This window comes from Eschrichtius robustus, chromosome 5, assembly GCF_028021215.1.
Source record: "Eschrichtius robustus isolate mEscRob2 chromosome 5, mEscRob2.pri, whole genome shotgun sequence".
Classification (NCBI taxonomy): domain Eukaryota; kingdom Metazoa; phylum Chordata; class Mammalia; order Artiodactyla; family Eschrichtiidae; genus Eschrichtius; species Eschrichtius robustus.
The window spans coordinates 61,570,556-61,589,296 of NC_090828.1; the positions used below are offsets into that span (position 1 = coordinate 61,570,556).

Sequence of the window (18,741 nt, forward strand, 5' to 3'; positions counted from 1 at the left end):
TGCAACATTTTGAAATGTATAAAAATTTAAGATCGAGTATTTGATGAATAAAGGGATGGATACATAGAAATATGATAAAGCTAATATAGCAATTGTTAATTATAGACTCTAGGTGGTAGGTATGTGAATGTTGTTCACTCTGTAATTCTTCAACTTCTCCATATGTTGGAAAAGGTTGAACAACAAGGTCCTATTTTATAGCACATGGAACTCTATTCAACATCCCGTGATATATATATGAATAACTGCATCACTTTGCTGTACACCAGATACTAACACAACATTGTAAATAAACTATACTTCAATTAAAAACAACAACAACAAAAAAACACAATAAATTTTGGCTTGCTTGCCCCCACAAAAAAAATGTTCATAATAAATGTTGAGGGAAAGTCTGCAAAGTCTTACATTAGAGAAATATGTTTGTTCGTTTAACTCTGTTTCCCAAACTTCTTTTTTCAACAAAACAAAATAAACAAAACCCTTAAGGAGAATGTAATAAGCCCTGCAGAACATACTCTGGAAAACACTTCCTATTTAAATTTAGTTTACACCCATTTAGATTTTTAAAATAAGAATGGTGTTTCACATCCACTGATCTGTAACAAACCACCCCAAAACATAGTGGCTTAAAATGAGGACAATTTGTTATTTCTCATGATTTTGTGGGTTGACTGGAGCTCACCTGTGTAGTTCTGTTGATCTCACCTGGAATCTCTCATGCATCTGAGCTCATCTGAAGCTTGAACATCCAAGGTGACTTCTCACCCTCCAAGGTCTCTCTTTGGGTAGCCTTCAGGTGGTCTAGTCTAACCTTCCTCAATAGCATAATGGCTCAACTCTGAGAAAAGAAAACAGAAGTTGTGAGCTCAGTAAGATTTTGTGGATCTTCACTCTAGTACCTACCATTAATTTGAGTTGGCCACTGCCCTAAGACTCCTCCACTGTCTACTTGTATTTCTTGTCATCTACTATCAATTCTTCCTCTCTACCATCGGCATTGTCTCTTTACCACATTGTTCTTGATTTCTCATCATTTCAGCCTGCCATGAAATATCATGGCCCTACCTCATGATCTAGACCAGCGATTGGCAAACTTTGGGCCTATGGGTCCAATATGACCTGCACTGCTTTTGTAAATAAAGCTTTATTGGAACACAGACATATTCATTTACTATTGTCTGTGGTCTCTACTGGCTACAATGGCACAGTTGAGTAGTTGCAACAGAAACTGTGTTGTCCACAAAATCCATCTGGTTCTTTATAGACTTTTTCCTGATCCCTTATGGCTCCTGTCTCTAGGCATTCATTTAGCTTCCATTCTCACTGCCTTATTCTTGAAATATTTCCCAGCTCAAGTTCCTAGAAGAGAGAAAACCAAAATCCTCTGAAATGCTTATTCCTCAATCTAGAATGAAATGAAAGAGAACATTCTCATTTCATGCTAGGCCACTCCATAGTGTGTTGGCCAGCTATGGAGAGGCTGCATGTGGGCAACGTGTTCTGTCCCCGCCTCATCCAATTAGCTGTGACTGAGGAAATGCAGGTAATATGTAGTCAGTAAAATGGAGCTGCCTGGAGGGGTCGGGGCATGGTGGGCACTATTGCATGTCTAGCACAACTGCAAATTGAACTGAATGAGCTGATATATGTAAAATTACGACAATGTGCTTGAGCCATACATTTAAAAAGTGTCAAAAGTACTTGCCAATTAAGATCAATCTGAAAGAGTACCCCTGAAATTAATAATATAAATCAGTGACAAAATATGATGTAACTTATACAAATTCAATTCACACAATATCATGGCTCTATTGCATAACAGGACATATACTATTATGGTGTGATTATACCTACACATCATAAAATACTATTAACATTTCCCAGGTGGCAAAAAGTAGGTGAAAAATAGACTAAATGAGGGACATCCCTGGTGGTCCAGTAGTTAAGAATCCGCCTTCTAATGCAGGGGATGCAGGTTCCATCCCTGGTCTGGGAACTAAGATCCCACTTGCAACGGGGCAACTAAGCCCACGTGCTGCAACTACTGAGCTCACACGCTCTATGGCCTGCAAGCCACAATTAGAGAGACACCCACACTGCAATGAAAGATCCCGCATGCCACAACTAAGACCCGATGCAGCCAAATTAATTAATTAATTAATTTTTTAAAAAAGACTAAATGAACAGTTAAATTAAGATTCGATGAGTATTGGCACTACTTAGATGCTAATTATCTTTTTTTATTTGGAAAAAAAATCCAACAATTCATCCATTATGAATTATGTATTTTCTCAAGGATACGTTACTATGAACACAGAGTTCTGTAATAACCAGCACTTTTAATAGCTTTTTTCCCAACTTAAACTGCGTCTGCTTTGATTGCCTACATCTTGGCTCCCTTCCACACTACAGAGTATAGTTCCAGCTCAGATCCTATATGGAGAACACCATGACAGTTTTGAAACAGTCCTCTGATCCTTCTAGCAATGTAAAAGGTATGGTACTCAGAGTACAATTTATAGAGAAATCTGACAGCATTTTCAATAAGCAAACTTTTAAAAAAATTTTCCCCATTGAAAAACAAACAAAAAAACCTGGGAAAGAGACTTTCAGAGCAACGCCTACAGGGACTTCCCTGGCAGTCCAGTAGTTAAGACTCCATGCTTCCAATGCAGGGGGCATGGGTTCGATCCCTGGTCGGGGAACTAAGATCCCACATGCTGTTTGACGTGGACAAAAAAAAAAAAAGAACAATGCCTACAACTTCTTCAACTTCTTGTCTGGACAAATTGTAACATACACAAATAGCTTTCAAAATAACTTTTATTACTATATAAAAACAAGTCAAGAAAAAATAGATGCATTTTTTTCTACAAATTATAAAATAGTCAGGCTATTTAATATTTTTCCATAAATGTGTTGAGATAAAAAGGCAAATTTAAACATAGAAATCTTTTCCACTTAAAGTTTTCAGGTACCTTGTAGGGGATAAAGAATAGTTTTTCTTCTATACTTTCCTATGTGTAGCTCTAAGACATAGCAGTTACAGCTTTCTGTCAGAGTTATCTAAAAAAGGACATACAAAGATAAAAATTCCATCATGTTGCAATAAAATTAGCAAAAAACTTTACTTTGGGCTTTCAGATTTGGCAGTTGTAGTCAACCGGTATTGCACTGGAATTTCCAACTCAGCAGGGAAAAGAGCCTAATTAAAAACAAGGCATCCTCTTAATTTTTGTCCTTTAGAAAAGCAGTCCCCAACCTTTTTGGCACCAGGGACCGATTTTGTGGAAGACAATTTTTACATGGAAGTGGGGGGGCGGGTGGTGATGATTCAGGCGGTAATGCGAGAGATGGGGAGCAACGGGGAGCGGCAGATGACACTTGCTCGCTCACTCGCCTGCCGCTCACCTCCTGCTGTGCAGCCCGGTTCCTAACAGGCTGTGGACAGGTACTGGTCCTCGGCCCAGGGGTTGGGGACCCCTGCTTTAGAAAACAGAAACCACTTGTCAGTATTCCTTAAAAAGTGCAATTACCTTCTTTGTCATTTGATCATAAGCTCTGAGATGCTCTTTCCAACCCACACAGCTTAAATGAAACCACGAGAGGAAAGGGAAGAAGGTGCTTTGGAGGGCACCTTTGGATTCAGTTTGACACAAGGAGCACAGGAAGCTGTACACTTTTGATATCATTAATTCAAAAAGTATATTCATCTGAGTTTCTCAATAAACCCTTTGAGACAAAAGGCTTTAGTGTTGATTTAGATGAATGTTAAAATAAAGCGTTTTTTTTCTGAAATTAGATTATGAGGTAAGCCAAGCCATACTATCTCTGCAGGTGATATAAGCTATAATTATTTGGGAAGATTTCAATCACTGTTTTAGAACTGATACCTAAGGCTTCCTTCTCCCGTGTTCTTTTTGTGGGCTTTTTAATGAGATATTCTGGGGGGAGATGCTTTAGGCAGGACATACCAGCTTTTGAAAGATAAAGGTACAATTATTATTAGAATAAAAAGCCCATTAAAAGAAGAGTCTCAAACAGAAAGGTTTTCTAGATATATTTGACTATGCATTGTTTTCATAAAGGTTGAGAAAGAAAGAAAAGAAGTTCCTGTAATATCTGTAAGATTACCCTCACATTAGCCCACAAGAGGGATAAAATAAAGGGCTGAGATGAGGGGTGTTCAGATACTTCTCAATGGAGCAAAATAGTCTAGTGCCAAATCCATAATTAACTTTTAACTAATAACCTCTTTCTTGGCCTATATGAAATGGAATGGCAGCTTCAATCCTTGGGGCCGTCACTATTCCCTTCCCCCTAAAAAGCCCTGGAATTTTGTGCACCTCTACGTAATGAAATATCCATTCACCAAAATATGTTTGTGTGTGACAATGCAATTATTCCTTCCACTTAGCACCCTAATTGTAGCATGCTCTACTTATACTGAATGTATGTGTCTACTACGTGCCAGGCATCGGGCTGGGCACTAGGGATTCTTATGACACTATTGCCAATTTTGGAAATAGAATTAAGTAAGAAAACAGTGTTTTGGTGAGGGACTCTTGAATGGATATTGTGAAGCTTCAGGGATGTGACGGAGTACAGCTTGTACTCAGTCTATGGAAGTAATTACCAGTTACCCTAAAAGGAAATTCACTAAGCACCAAAAATGTTAAGTTTATTTGGTGTAAACTGTATGGTTTAAAATTGCAGGGAAACCAAAAATCAACCCCAAATGAAAAGCAACATTTCAGCATAGGCGCCACTCTAGGTTTTAATTTAAGTCAGCCCAGAGCCTAGACAGAGGTCTCATGCATGAAAATTGTCATCTCTGAGTCTTAATTCATTACTGAGAACCAAAGCACAAGATGTCCCCTAAACTTCCACCCAAATCAGGAGGGACCCTAGCTTTTGCCCCGGGGAAGGGCAGACCATGAAGTCCATATCTCCTATCTCCAAACCCAAAGCTGTTCAGCAGCGATGTTCTTGCCTAAACCTTTCTTTGTTACCAAGACAGTTTTAAGATCAAAGGGGCATCAAGGTAAGCCATGGCTTGTTGGCCATGGCAGGGTGCCCATGATGAATTTCCAGGTAAGGGTAGGCCTTTTTCCTTGGTTATTTGGGAAATCTGCCTTGGAAACAGAGCCAGAAGGTAAATTTTAACAACTCTACTGCATTCCACCAAATGAGGTTTATCCAGGGGTGGGTCAAAACAGGTATAAGTTAGCATATAACAGAAAAAACAGCATAGTGAGGTGGTTAGGATCATGGACTGACCTGAGGTGCCAAACTGCCAGGTTTTGAATCTCAGTTTCACCACTTATGAGCTGTGTGACCTTGGGCAAGTTACTAACCTCTCCAAGCCTCAGATCTCTCATCTGTAAAATGGAGCTTTTAATGGTGCCTACCGCAAAAGTTTTGTCTGGGGATTGAATTAGCTAAGATTTATAAAGTGCTTAGAATAGTGTCTGACACTTAGTAAGTTCCATGTTTAAAAAAACCAGAAACTTGGGGAAAAGTGCTCTTTAAAGTTTGTGGAGTAGTTTATACTGCTTAAGTATTCAGGCATATTCTCATCCTAATTAAGTTTAGAATCTGGATCATAAAGTATACCAAACCCAAGGAAGCCTTGGGATTAAGTCAGTTTCGGAAAAACTTCCAGGTCCGACCAGGCAAGATCTTCAGCTACCTACAGCTCCATCACTGCTCCAAAATGCCCTAATATAAACCTTGGTCTCCAGGGCCAATCTAAGGATAAAACAGCTGGGGAGGGAGCAAAGGGTAGGCACAGGGAAAAGGGAACCAGTTACTTTCCTAAATTTTTTTCTGTGCTCTAGTCATGACATCTGTGTAGCATTAACCTTGTCCCACATATTCATGATCTGATTCCAAAACTTTACAACTGGTCTCCCAGAATTAACAGAAAATGACTGCATGACAAGAGGCCAGGGAAGCTGCCAGTTTATCAAATTTACCAACCGATAGATACATTTTGATCATTTGTTCTATGCAAGGCACTGTGCTAAATGCTTTGGTCCTCAACAAGAACAAGGTAATATAACCACAATTTACACCTGCTGTTATTTACATTGATCATCTCCCTTCCAATTCAGGTAAGTTCACAGGCCTCAATCAATACAAACGTTTTCAAGAAATCCTACTTTATGATTGGAATAAATATTGACTCTGTGGAGCTCAATCATCTTATGGCTAAATAAGAGAAGCTAAACTATAGAACTAATTGAAGTTATATGGCTACATCTCTACCCCATTTTACATGGTGGATCTCTGTCCAGCCTCATCAAGGGTGATGTTTCTTTTCCTTGCTGCTGCTTCACTGTTTAACTCTGAATCTGATTTGTCCATATTGCCAAAGTTCATTGCCATGGAACCTTCCATTCCCTCTGGAGCGCCTCCGTTTGGCTGAAGAAGGACAGAATTTGGTTCTTTAGGACGTTTCCATTGTGGTCTGGTGACTATCCAAAAAATGAGAGCCCCAAACACCAGAATCAGAAGGCCGAGGGTATTTGTGAAAACACCTTCTGGTGGGAATGTACTGTATGCAGGATTTTTCCTACAAAAAAGGAGACAGTGTGTCCAATTACAAATAGGGTGATACACCAAGGGGGGAAAGCTGCGGGGGGGCGGGTGGGATGAATTGGGAGATTGGGATTGACATATATACACTAATATGTATAAAATAGGTAACTAATAAGAAACTGCTGTATAAAAAAATAAAGTTAAATTTTAAAAAATTAGGGTGATACAGCAACATGCCAAACAGTCTTGAATTTATCTGCTCAAAATGCACACTGGTACAGCTTCAATGTAAATTCCCTTAAAGCTTGACATTAAGAATAAATTTAAGATATGCTATAATTCACTCAATGGATTAGTATGAAATTGTTAAAAGTCATAAGTATGAAAATAATATAGCATCTAAAACACCTGTATAACTTAAAATTTAAAAAGTGATACAAAAATGTAGGTATATCATAATTACAGTTAATATAAAAACATACACATCAAAACGATTGAAAGGGCATGCATAACTTCAATAGCTGTTTTGTAATAGTACAATTTGTTGGACTGTTTGGTTTTTCTTCCAAGCATTATTAATGTTATATCACATGTATAATACATTTTTTAAAATAAATATTTAAATTTTTTATTTTCAACATTTAAAAAATTTTGTTACATTTATATTATATTTGTCCAATGAACAAGTATTTAACATTTTGTAGCTTAAGAATTGCAATTAGGAAAACTATGCAACTTACAGGGCAAAAATCAGTTTCTCCGTCACTCCCATAAGTACTGTTGCAATCACTGTTCCAAAGATGAGAAGTCCAGAATAAACATGTATGGGCATGAGAAGTGCTCGGAGAGAAAGTGGAGCCCAAGGAAGCAGAAAGACAAAAAAACCTAGGAGAAGCTAAACATCAAAAAGTACAAAAGTTATCAATTAATTGTAAGTTTTAACTAATTTTAAAATTATTATAGAAGCAATATGTACAAAATGAGAAAACATTTCATATAGAACCAAGAGCATAAAATGAAAAGTTTCCCCATTCCAGTTCCACTCACTCTCTCGAGTATCCTTCCAGAAAATTTCTATGACTAAACAAGCGTGTGTGTGTGTGTGTGCACATGTGTGTTTAAAGAGAAAGTCAGACATAGAAAACAAACTTATGGTTACCAAAGGGATGAATTAGGAGGTTGGGATTAAAATATACACACTACTGTATAAACAGCACAGATAAACAACAAGGACCTACTATATAGCACAGGGAACTATACTCAATACCTTGTAATAACCTATAATGGAAAAGAATCTAAAAAAGAATATACATATGTGTGTGTATGTGTATATATATAGTGTGTGTGTATATATACATACATATATATATATATAAAACTGAATCACCTTGCTGTATACCTGAAACTAACACATTGTAAATCAACTATATTTCAATAAAATTTTTAAAAAAAGAGTGAGAGAGAGGGACAGTTTTTTAAAGTACAAGTGGGATTTTACTATACATATTTGTTCTGCATATTGCTTTTTTCCCTGAATAGTGTATCTTGGAGATCTTTTCATATCAATGCATGTATCTAGTTTATTCTTTTTAATGGCTGACATTCTAAGACTGTAACAAATTATTCAGTTCCCTATTAATGGACATTTCTGTTTCTAGTTTTTTGCTATCATTAACAAGGCTACAGTGAACATTCTGATACTTACTTATTTGTTTTTTTATCAATTTCCTTAAGGTTGCCAAGTAGGAAGGGAAGTAAAAGATTTTTAAGTCACTCAATCCAAATACAATAGAACACATTTATTCAGTTCAACCTAAAAAACTATGTGGAAAAAACCTGGCAATTTTGTTTTATGAGGAAGAAATGAGTTCTGCAGAAAATTCTCTCTATTTCCTTGATAATTAAATCCCTAGTGGGATACTTCTCTGCAGAGAAGACAACAAGATTATTACGTAAACTAAAGTCTGTTAATGCTTTCACAGTTTTGTTTTGTTGCCCCAGACCCCTGCCCATTAAGTAATCTCTTCTCCTCCAGAAAATAAAGATGACTCAGTGACCACTGAGTTACTGCGTTTAAAGGGACTTTTTTTTCCGGTGTCTCTTTGGTACCTACCACTCTAACAAAACAACTATGAGAATGAGGAGAAACACTAGCATCACTGTTCATTTTTCCTGATTGATAACAAAGGACTAACGGGGGACAGAGAGGAATGAAGGCAGAAGGGGTGTGATGCCCTAAAACACATTTAGAATCAGATTAAAGGCAACAGTAATGAATGGAAAGTAACTGAAAATGCATGCAATAGGCTGGTTTGCATATTTTATTGTCCATTAATACCACAAATGCCTGAGTATATTAGAAATGGTTCAGAGAGTCCCCCTTGGTGGCTCAGTGTTCCTAATTCTCCTTCAGTGATCTTTAGTGATTCTTTTAGTATCAAAGGGTAAGCATCCTGATGTACAGGTTGTGCTTTCTATACAAAAATGGGGCTCAGGTGAGTGACTGTCAAGGATTTAGCACAAATACATTTCTATGAGTAAGTCACCATATCTTTTCTGTGACTTACCCATGTAAATATATATTTTTTTCCATAGTCCTGTTATCCTGCCTCTTCTATTCCTAAGATTCTTATTGTTTTGAATGATTTTTACTGTTATATTTCTTTCAGGATTTATCATGTGTGTCTCTTGTAATCCCATAAAGCTTAATATCTAAGTAGATGGGACACCAGAAATTTGCGTACAGGACCCCAAGACGATTTAACTCTCCTAAATCTTACTTTCCCCATGAAAACATTTTTTTTTCAACAACAGAAAATTACTTTTAAAAGGAAAGGAAAAAATTACAGAACACTTAACTTTGATTAAAAGTGTTCCAAATTATGCAAATGTATAATAACGTATAAAAAGTTAAAATTTATATTAATCATTCTTTATTTCCTTTTAACCATCTTAGCCTTACTATCTTACAAGTAATATGGCAACTTAAATCCTAGTGGACTGAATATTACAAAATCCTTAAGTCCCTTTAAGTCAGTGTTTCTTGAAATGTTGTTCATAGAAGACCTGTATCAGAAACTCTTAAGGTGTTTATTTACAGAGATCCCTGTGCCACATCCAAATCTGCTAAATCAGAATTTCTGGAAGTAGGGTTTAGGAATCTGCATTTTGATGGAATGCCAGGGTGATTCTTACTACATGTTGCAGTCTGAAGACCACTGCTTTTGATTCGCTCAAATTATTTCAGAGATATGGGTTAGACTGTTACCTTCAGTCTACAAACACTTACTAAGTGCAAACGAAGTGCTCCAGAGTTTAGGAACCATCACCTACAGAAAACTGTTCTTCACCACTATGGAGTTCTTAGGAGAGCTAAAGAAAAGTAAAATCTCATTTAAAAAGTTATTATTTAGATATGAAAGTGAAGATGTAGTATGATTCTAATTATGCTTAAAATTTTTTCTTAACTATATATTCATGGGCATAATAAGAGCCTAAAGGAAATAAACCAAAATATAATGATAGCTCTAGATTATGGCATTATCAGTGATTTGAGGATTTTTCTTTCCATTTTTCTGATTTTATAAAATTTTAAATAAATGTATATTACTTTTATAATTAGAAATAGACAATGAAAGTTTACTTTTAAAGTTCCTGTGTTAGGTATCTGGGCTTTTCTCAGTTAATTATTATTGTCCTTTAAAGATACAAATGTATTTTACTACGCCAGTTTTATCTCACTTTATGAAACGGATGAGTTTTTTAAAAAAAGATATGTGTAAACTTTTAGACATAATAAAAGCTTTTATTTGCAAAAGTCATTAATGAGACCAGGAAACATCTGCTTAGCTAGCTTTTGTATTAGGTATGATTTGCTTTTTTTTAAGGGTAGAGGTGGATTTAATGAGAATCAAGTGATTTACAGATTATTATATGGAGGCTTCTCCCAGCTCCTCTTCATTTTTCTGCTATTGTATACACAGCCAGCAGGGATTCAACCAACTGCTGATGGAAAATATTTTTTAAAATTTCCAGAGGGCTTCCCTGGTGGCGCAGTGGTTAAGAATCCGCCTGCCAATGCAGGGGACACGGGTTCGAGCCCTGGTCTGGGAAGATCCCATATGCCGCGGAGCAGCTGGGCCCGTGAGCCACAAGTACTGAGCCTGCGCGTCTGGAGCCTGTGCTCCGCAACAGGAGAGGCCGCGATAGTGAGAGGCCCGCGCACTGCGATGAAGAGTGGCCCCCACTTGCCACAACTGGAGAAAGCCCTCGCACAGAAACGAAGACCCAACACAGCCATAAATAAATAAATAAATAAAAATTTAAAAGAGATAAGCAAAACATTCTCTCTATAAATTTGATCTTTAAAAAAAAAAAAAAAACTTTCCAGAAAGTTCCAAAAAGCAATATTTGAATTTGCCAGGCAATTTTTTACATAGCATTTACATTGTATTAGGTATTACAAGTAACCTAGAGATGATTTAAAGTATACAGGAGGATATGCATGGGTTATATGCAAATACTACACCATTTTATGTAAGGGACTTGAGCATCCACAGATTTTGGTATCCATGGGGGTCCTGGAACAAATCCCTCGTGGATACTGAAGGATAACTATATTCACTCATTCCTTCATTTAAAGCACATATTTCTGGGCCACATCCCTAGAGTTTCTGACTCAGTAGGTCTGGAGTAGAGCCTAAGAATTTATTTCTAACTCCCCTGGTAATGCTAATGCTGCTGTCCTAGGGACCACTCTTTGAGAAGCTCTGTCTTAGGTTATTTGCAAGCTGTGTTTTTCAAACATAACGGCACGTTTCTTCTAGGGGTAAAAACATCTAATCAGAACCAACTAGAATATGTCCATAGTTTTTTGTAAAAAGAAATGACAGACATTCAAATTGAAGTCTCCTGTCAATATCCTACATTTTCTTGCTGCACTGTCTTTCATCATGTCCACCTGGCAATACCTCAACCTGGCTCAGACATCTTCAGGACTACCCCTGGTGTGCTAGGTCCCACTGGAGTAAATCACGCAGTCAAGGGGACTAGCATCGCTATAAATTCATGGTTATGATGCTCGTGGCTATAAGCACTTCAGTGCCGCTCAACAATCCTTCTACTGTCTGATTTATCAACTGGTCCTCCATGTTTCTCCCATGTGTAAACCTCTGGCTCTCTTGTGTGTCTCCCCACTATTGGCAGCTGATCCTACTACCACCTCATGGGAAAACAGAGGCAACTTCAGAGAAGAGCCTCATTTTTCTGCCACCAAACGAAACAAACCAAAAATCCATCCCAAGCGAACAATTCCTTTCCTTCTTCAATTGCAATGGAGTTGGTGTCCTCCAACTTTCCAGCAGTCTCCACAACCTACTTCTTGAAGACATAGCTACAAATTATTGCATCTCTCCAGTATTCACTACCTTTCCTTCTCTATGGTGCTATCCAGTGAGCATTTTAACATGCCCAAACTTCTCACAACAAAATGAAGTAAAAAAGAAAGCACCCAAGCACCTGACTTGACTCTTGTCTCTGACCAGTTACCACCCTCTCTCTCTTCCCCTTCTTACCCAAATCTCTTTATTGAGTTGTCTCTATTTTCTCACTGTAAACAAAGGAAGAAAAAAGAGAATTTTGCTCAATACCCAATTCTACAAGGATTAACCTGCTGCAGTCACTGACCAACAAACAGAGGAAAGGAAGACATAAACAGGATGCTCTGTTCTTTGGACAAATAGGCCCCTTAGATAGTTAGATGTACATCTCAAGAAGAATTCTAATGAGCTCAGACTCTTGCATCTTCCCATACACTAGAAAAACACTAAAGTCATAAACTTGAGATATCTGTTCTTTGGGACTAGCAGTAATCTTTTACCAAGATGTTACTTTACTGCATGTATTCCCAAGCCCCAAATCACATATATACTTACTGGCTTCTCTCCTACCTCTTTGGAGCAGTTTACTCAGAGCTACTGAGTGATTGTCTCCCACACTATAGTCCTCAGTAAGACCGTGAATAAAACTTAAATTCACAGCTCTTATGTTGTGCATTTTCTTTCAGTCAACATCACCTTCTATTTCCTGTTCAATTTACTGAAATCTGGCTTCTGCCCACCAAGAAAACTGCTCTCCAGGGTCATCAGTGACTTCCAGATCACTAAATCCAATGGATAGTTTTTAGACCTTATTTTCCTTGACTTCTCAGTAGCATTTGGCACTCCTAAAGCCCTCTCCTCCCCCTCTAATGTTCCCTTTCTCATCCCCCCTCACTTTTTCAAGCCTGAAAGTGACTCTCTCTCATCCCCTGTATCACTGACTTTCCAAATCTCATTAATTCTACCTCCTAAATATCTTCAGGAACTATACACTTTGCTAACTGCTATTGCAACTCCTCCAGGCCACCATCATTTCTCATCAGAACCTTTGTAAACATCTTCAACCTAGTCTTTCTAAATTTACTCCTGTCCAGCCTCCAATTCATCTTCCATACCCACTCCAGGCAGCTCAAACTCCTTCCTGTTTCTCAAATAAAGCAAATTTTTATCCATATACTATTCCATTCATAGAATACTCTCTCCACTTTGACCACAGACCTCATGACTCCAGTTCTTGATCTGACTTCCTTTATTCTCTATACCATATGAGAGCTCTCCTAGAACACTCCATACCCATCCAATCTACCAAATACTCAATGACCTGTCTTCCCCTGTAAGCTTCATGAGGGCAGAGAGCATGTCTCTTTGGGCCCATGTGTGTCTTGTGGAACAATGTATCCCCCATAACCTAGACAGGTACCTGACGCATAACAGGTATTTAACTCTGTTGAATAAATGGATGGATTTAGGAATAAAATTTCAATGACATAAAATGCATATTCTCAACCATGAAAGTGTCTATGATCTAGAGTTGAAATGAAAAATGCCATCTTCAGGTCATAAAGGAGCCTACCACAAGACTTACACTTCTAATAATAACAGCTTACTTGTGTCATTCCAGTATGCTAAGCCCTAGGCTGAGCCTTTCCATGCATTATTTGTCTTTGGTTCTTATGATGTTGTGAAGGATGTATGAAAATCTTAATTTCTAGGTGAGCAAACTAAGTCCAAAAAAGTTCAATAACATGGCCAAGGTCACAAATTACAAATGAATGAAACTGATTCAAACTGAGGTCTTCCTGGGTCCAAGTCCTGTGTTCTTAAATACTACCAGCTCTCTGGATCTGAGCAAGGAAGAAGCCAGGGACCACATTTTCTCCTGCTAAACAAAAGTCAGAAAGTTGTGACATGACATTTCTGAGAAGCCTAGTTAGCACACAAATAAAACAACTGGAGATAAGAATCTGAATATTTCAGAGGGCAAAAGAGAATCTTGAAACAATCAAAAATGTTTTCAGGGCTTCCCTGGTGGCGCAGTGGTTGAGAATCTGCCTGCCAATGCAGGGGACACGGGTTCGAGCCCTGGTCTGGGAAGATCCCACATGCCGCGGAGCAGCTGGGCCCGTGAGCCACAATTACTGAGCCTGTGCGTCTGGAGCCTGTGCTCCGCAACAAGAGAGGCCACGATAGTGAGAGGCCCGCGCACCGTGATGAAGAGTGGCCCCCGCTTGCCACAACTAGAGAAAGCCCTCACACAGAAATGAAGACCCAACACAGCCATAAATAAATAAATTAATTAATTAATTAAAAAAAAATGTTTTCAATTCACCCAAGTTTAATATTAGAAAATCTAATGATGTGATTGACTACATTAACAAATTAGAGAGGAAAAACCATATTCATCTCAACATACACAAAAAATATTCAATAAAATTCTACATCCATTCATGATTTCGAAAGAAAAACAAAATGGTTTCACAAACTGGAATTAGAGGAAATGTGAAGCATCTGCACTGAATAGTGAAATATTAGAAGTATTCTCTTTAAAATAAGAACAATTCAAAGATTCTTATCTCTACCTCTATTCTATACCTTGTAAATACTTCTATATACTTCAATACTTCTATACTCTTCAATTCCACTGGCTAGGATGCAGAGGAAAAGACATACAACAAAACTGGCAGTGCAGATAAGTGGCAAAGACAGGGACGATTCAATAAATGGTGCCAGGGAAAAAGTTTATCAATATGGAAAAAAATGAAGTTAGATAACAACATCACATCATGAACTAAGTTAATTCTAAATGAATTAAGTACTTAAATATCAAAGACGAAACTTTAATATTCTTAGAAAACATAAGAGAAATTAAAATTTCCAATAATATTACTGTAATGTAACCTCTGGGCTATTTGTAGGCTTTTCTCTTAGACCAATTGTTCTCAAATATCACTGTGCCTCTGAATCACCTGGAGGGCCTATGAAAGCACATACTGCTGGGCTCGCCCCCCGCCCCCAACCCAGAGTTTCTGATCCAGGAGGTCTGGAGTAGAACCTGAGAATCTCGTTTGTTTTGACCTCAGGGTAGGGAAGGATTTCATACACAAGGCATCAAAACAAAAAATAATAACCTTAAAGGAAAAGATGATTAATTCGTTTCATTAAAATTGAGAATTCCTATTTGTCAAAAAGTACTAACAAAAGAGAAAATACAAGTTTCAAAAGCTTGAAGATACATGCAATACATATAAATGAAAAGGACTTTGACACAGAACACCTATAAATCTTTAAGAAAAAGGAAAACAAACTCATTTTTGAAATGGACAAAAGACATGAACAGGTATTTTTTTAGAGGTGAACCATAAGTAATCAGTGAAATAAACAATAAAACCACAAGAAGACACCCTTTTATACCCACTAGTTTGGCAATATTTTAAAAGTTTGAAGAGGATGCATGTTGGCAAGGATGTGCCATATGGGAACTCTTATTTGCTGCTGGCAGGAACATACTTGGGTCATCCACTTTGGCAAACAAGTTGATGTTACTCTTTTAGACTGAGTATATAACTGCACTCCTAAGTATACTGCCAGAGAAACCTTTGCATATGAGGACCAAGAGATGTGTATATGAATGTTCAGTGCAGCATTGTTTGTAACAGAAAACAATTGAAAATTGCCCAAATGTCTAATAGCAGGAGAATAGATAAGTAAATGTATGGCTTATTTATACAGTGGAATACAAAAGTAAAAATGAAGGGCTTCCGTGGTGGCACAGTGGTTAAGAATCCGCCTGCCAATGCAGGGGACATGGGTTTAAGCCCTGGTCCGGGAAGATCCCACATGCCACAGAGCAACTAAGCCCGTGTGCCACCACTACTGAGCCCAGGTGCCACAACTACTGAAGCCTGCGCACCTAGAGCCCGTGCTCCACAACAAGAGAAGCCAACGCAATGAGAAGCCTGTGCACCGTGACAAAGAGTAGCCCCCACTCGCCGCGCACAGGAACGAAGAACCAAAGCGGCCAACAATTAATTAATTAATTAAAAATAAAAATTCTTTGAGGAAAAAAAAAAGTAAAAATGAGTAAACTACACCTAGAGGAATCAATATAGTTGAATCAGTAGAAAGAAAAAAAAAAGCTGTAATTGAATACATCTGATACTGCTTTTTAAAAAGTAAAAAATAAAAACTAAACATATTGTTTGGGAATTTACAGTATGTGGTAAAATTATAAAGAAAATCAGGAATGAGAAAAAAACTTCTCGAGAATGGTTACCTCCAGGGGTTGGGATGGGTAGAAAGATGTGGGATCAAGTTGAGGGTGAGGAGGTGTCCTATGTTTTCTAAATTAAGTTGGATGGTGGAATCATGAGAGTTAACTTTATTATGATTCATAACTTCTACATACACACAATGGTTTGTTATTTTTTTTTAAATACCCCAGAGGCTAGATCTCACAAGTAGAAAAAATACCTACAACTTAAAATGCTTTGCAATTCATAGACAAACACGAGGAAGGGTGAAGACTTTTCAGCTTGTATTGGTTGTATTGCTTTGTTGCTAGCCCCCTTTCTTTCCTCCTTTTTTTAAAAAAATTTATTTATCTATTTATTTTTGGCTGCGTTGGGTCTTTGTTGCTGCGTGCAGGCTTTCTCTAGTTGTGGTGAGCAGGGGCTACTCTTCGTTGTGGTGAGTGAGCTTCTCATTGCGGTGGCTTCTCTTGTGCAGAGCACAGGCTCTAGGCATGTGGGCCTCAGTAATTGTGGCACGTGGGCTCAGTAGTGTAGGCTCTAGAGCGCAGGCTCAGTAGTTGTGGCTCACGGGCTCTAGAGCACAGGCTCAGTAGTTGTGGCGCACGGGCTTAGTTGCTCCCTGGCATGTGAGATCTTCCTGGACCAGGGATCGAACCCATGTCCCCTGCATTGGCAGGCAGATTCTTAACCACTGCGCCACCAGGGAAGTCCCTGATTTCACTCTTGATCAGTAGATATAGTTACGTTCTTTGTAACAGCTGTATAATATTCAACATGGATTTACCACAAATTATTTAGCCATTCCCTTATTGATGGACATTTAGGTTGCTTCCCATTTCCTGCAAACATTGCCTCACTAAAAATTCTTCTTAGTTCCTTTTGTGACAGTATTTTATTTCCACTCTCCCCAAATGTGGGATCACTAGGTTAAAGAGTTAGTATATATATATATATATATATATATATATATATATATACTTTAAATTTTTACTGGAGTATAGTTGATTTACAATGTTGTGTAAGAGTAAGTATATTTTTTTAAAAAATAATAGATATTAACAAACTACTTCCCTAATTCGGTGGCAATTCACTTTCCCACCAGCAGGGCAGAAGTGCATCCTTACCTCACATCTATGACAGCAATGGATATCACTACTGTTGTTCTGTCAGTCTCATGAGAGAAAATGTTACTTTATTGTTGTTTTAACTTACATTTCCCTAGCTTCTTAGTGAGGTTGGACATTTTATCATATGCTCATTGGTGATTTAATTCTTCTTTGAACTGCCTGTTCAGCTCTTTTGTTCATTGTTCTATTAGGTTGACTTTTTATTATTTTTGGGAGTTGTTTTGTATATTAAACACATTAACCCTTAACACATGACATGATTATTCCCCATATCTCCTTGTGCAGTTCCTGCTGACTTGAATATCTTTCGTCACATACACAGTCAGCCCTCCATAGCCACGGGCTCAGCGTACATAAATTCCACCAACCACAGATCAAAAATATTTAAAAAAAACAAATTCCAGAAAGTTCCAAAAAGCAAAATTTGAATTGGCCATGGATCAGCAACTATTTATATAGGATTTACATTGTATTAGGTATTATAAGTAATCTAGAGATGATTTAAAGTATACGGGAGGATGTGTGCAGGTTACATGCAAATACTACACCATTGTATACAAGAAACTTGAGCATCCTCGGATTTTGGTGTCCAAGAGGGTCCTGGAAACAATCCCCCAAAGATACTGAGAGATGACTATAATTAAAAAAAAATTTTATGTAGTCATAAATGTCTTTCTTTTCCTTTATGGTTTCTAGATTTCTTGTCAACCTTATGGCCTCCCCTATCTCAATATTATACAGATTATATGCTTCTTAATTTTCTTTTTCTCTTTTCACTGATTTTGGATTTTTTATACTCATACCTTTAATCTACTGTATCTGGAATTTTTTTTTTCTTTTGTGTGATGTACAGAGTCTTTTTGTTTGTTTGGTTTCTTCCAAATGGATAGCCAATTATGATGGTAACATTGATTAAATAAGCATTCTTTCCCTGGTAAATTGAAATACCATAGTGTCATAGAAAAAGTTCTTATACACACTTGGGCTGTTTCTGTCCTCTCTGTTCTTGCCATGGATATATTTTGTTTATTCCTGTATGAATACCTTGTTTTGAATAAAGCAGGCCTTCCTTCACGTCTTCAAAATTTTCTTGGTTATCCTTGGATATTTGTTCTTCTGCATAAAGTTTAAAACTCCCATTGGGTTTAAAATTAGAATTATATTAACTATAAATATTAGTTGAAGAGGGCAGGATGTTTCTATATTAATTTTTCTCTTTCAGTAACATGGTATCCTTTTATTCATACCATGTTTTCTGTTTTTCAATAAGATTTTATAGTATTCTACTATAAGATTTACAGGATTCTACTTCTTATTCTAAATGGTTATTTCTAGTATGGGCAAAAGTTATTGGATTCTGCATGGCTATCTTATATCCAGATACCTTCCCAAATTCTCTCATTATTTTAGCCATCTCTTAGGTTTCTAGACATGTATTAT

At 37.4% G+C, this 18,741-nt stretch overlaps 1 protein-coding gene across 3 annotated transcripts in view; it reads right to left on the bottom strand.

Annotated features, from left to right (window-relative positions):
- Window positions 1–2,873: 2,873 nt before the first annotated feature.
- CYBRD1 (cytochrome b reductase 1) overlaps window positions 2,874–18,741 on the bottom strand; it is a 34,644-nt gene continuing 18,776 nt past the window's right edge. For 2 of the 3 annotated variants that reach the window (XM_068544922.1, XM_068544923.1), the window contains exons 3-4: window positions 7,287–7,441; window positions 2,875–6,580 (exon numbers count right to left, since the gene is read on the bottom strand). In XM_068544922.1, coding sequence (XP_068401023.1) covers window positions 6,280–6,580; window positions 7,287–7,441 — 456 coding nt within the window. In that variant the 3' untranslated portion in view covers window positions 2,875–6,279. Of the gene's footprint in view, window positions 6,581–7,286; window positions 7,442–18,741 lie in introns of all 3 variants that reach the window. The other variant, XM_068544924.1, reaches the window with a different exon arrangement.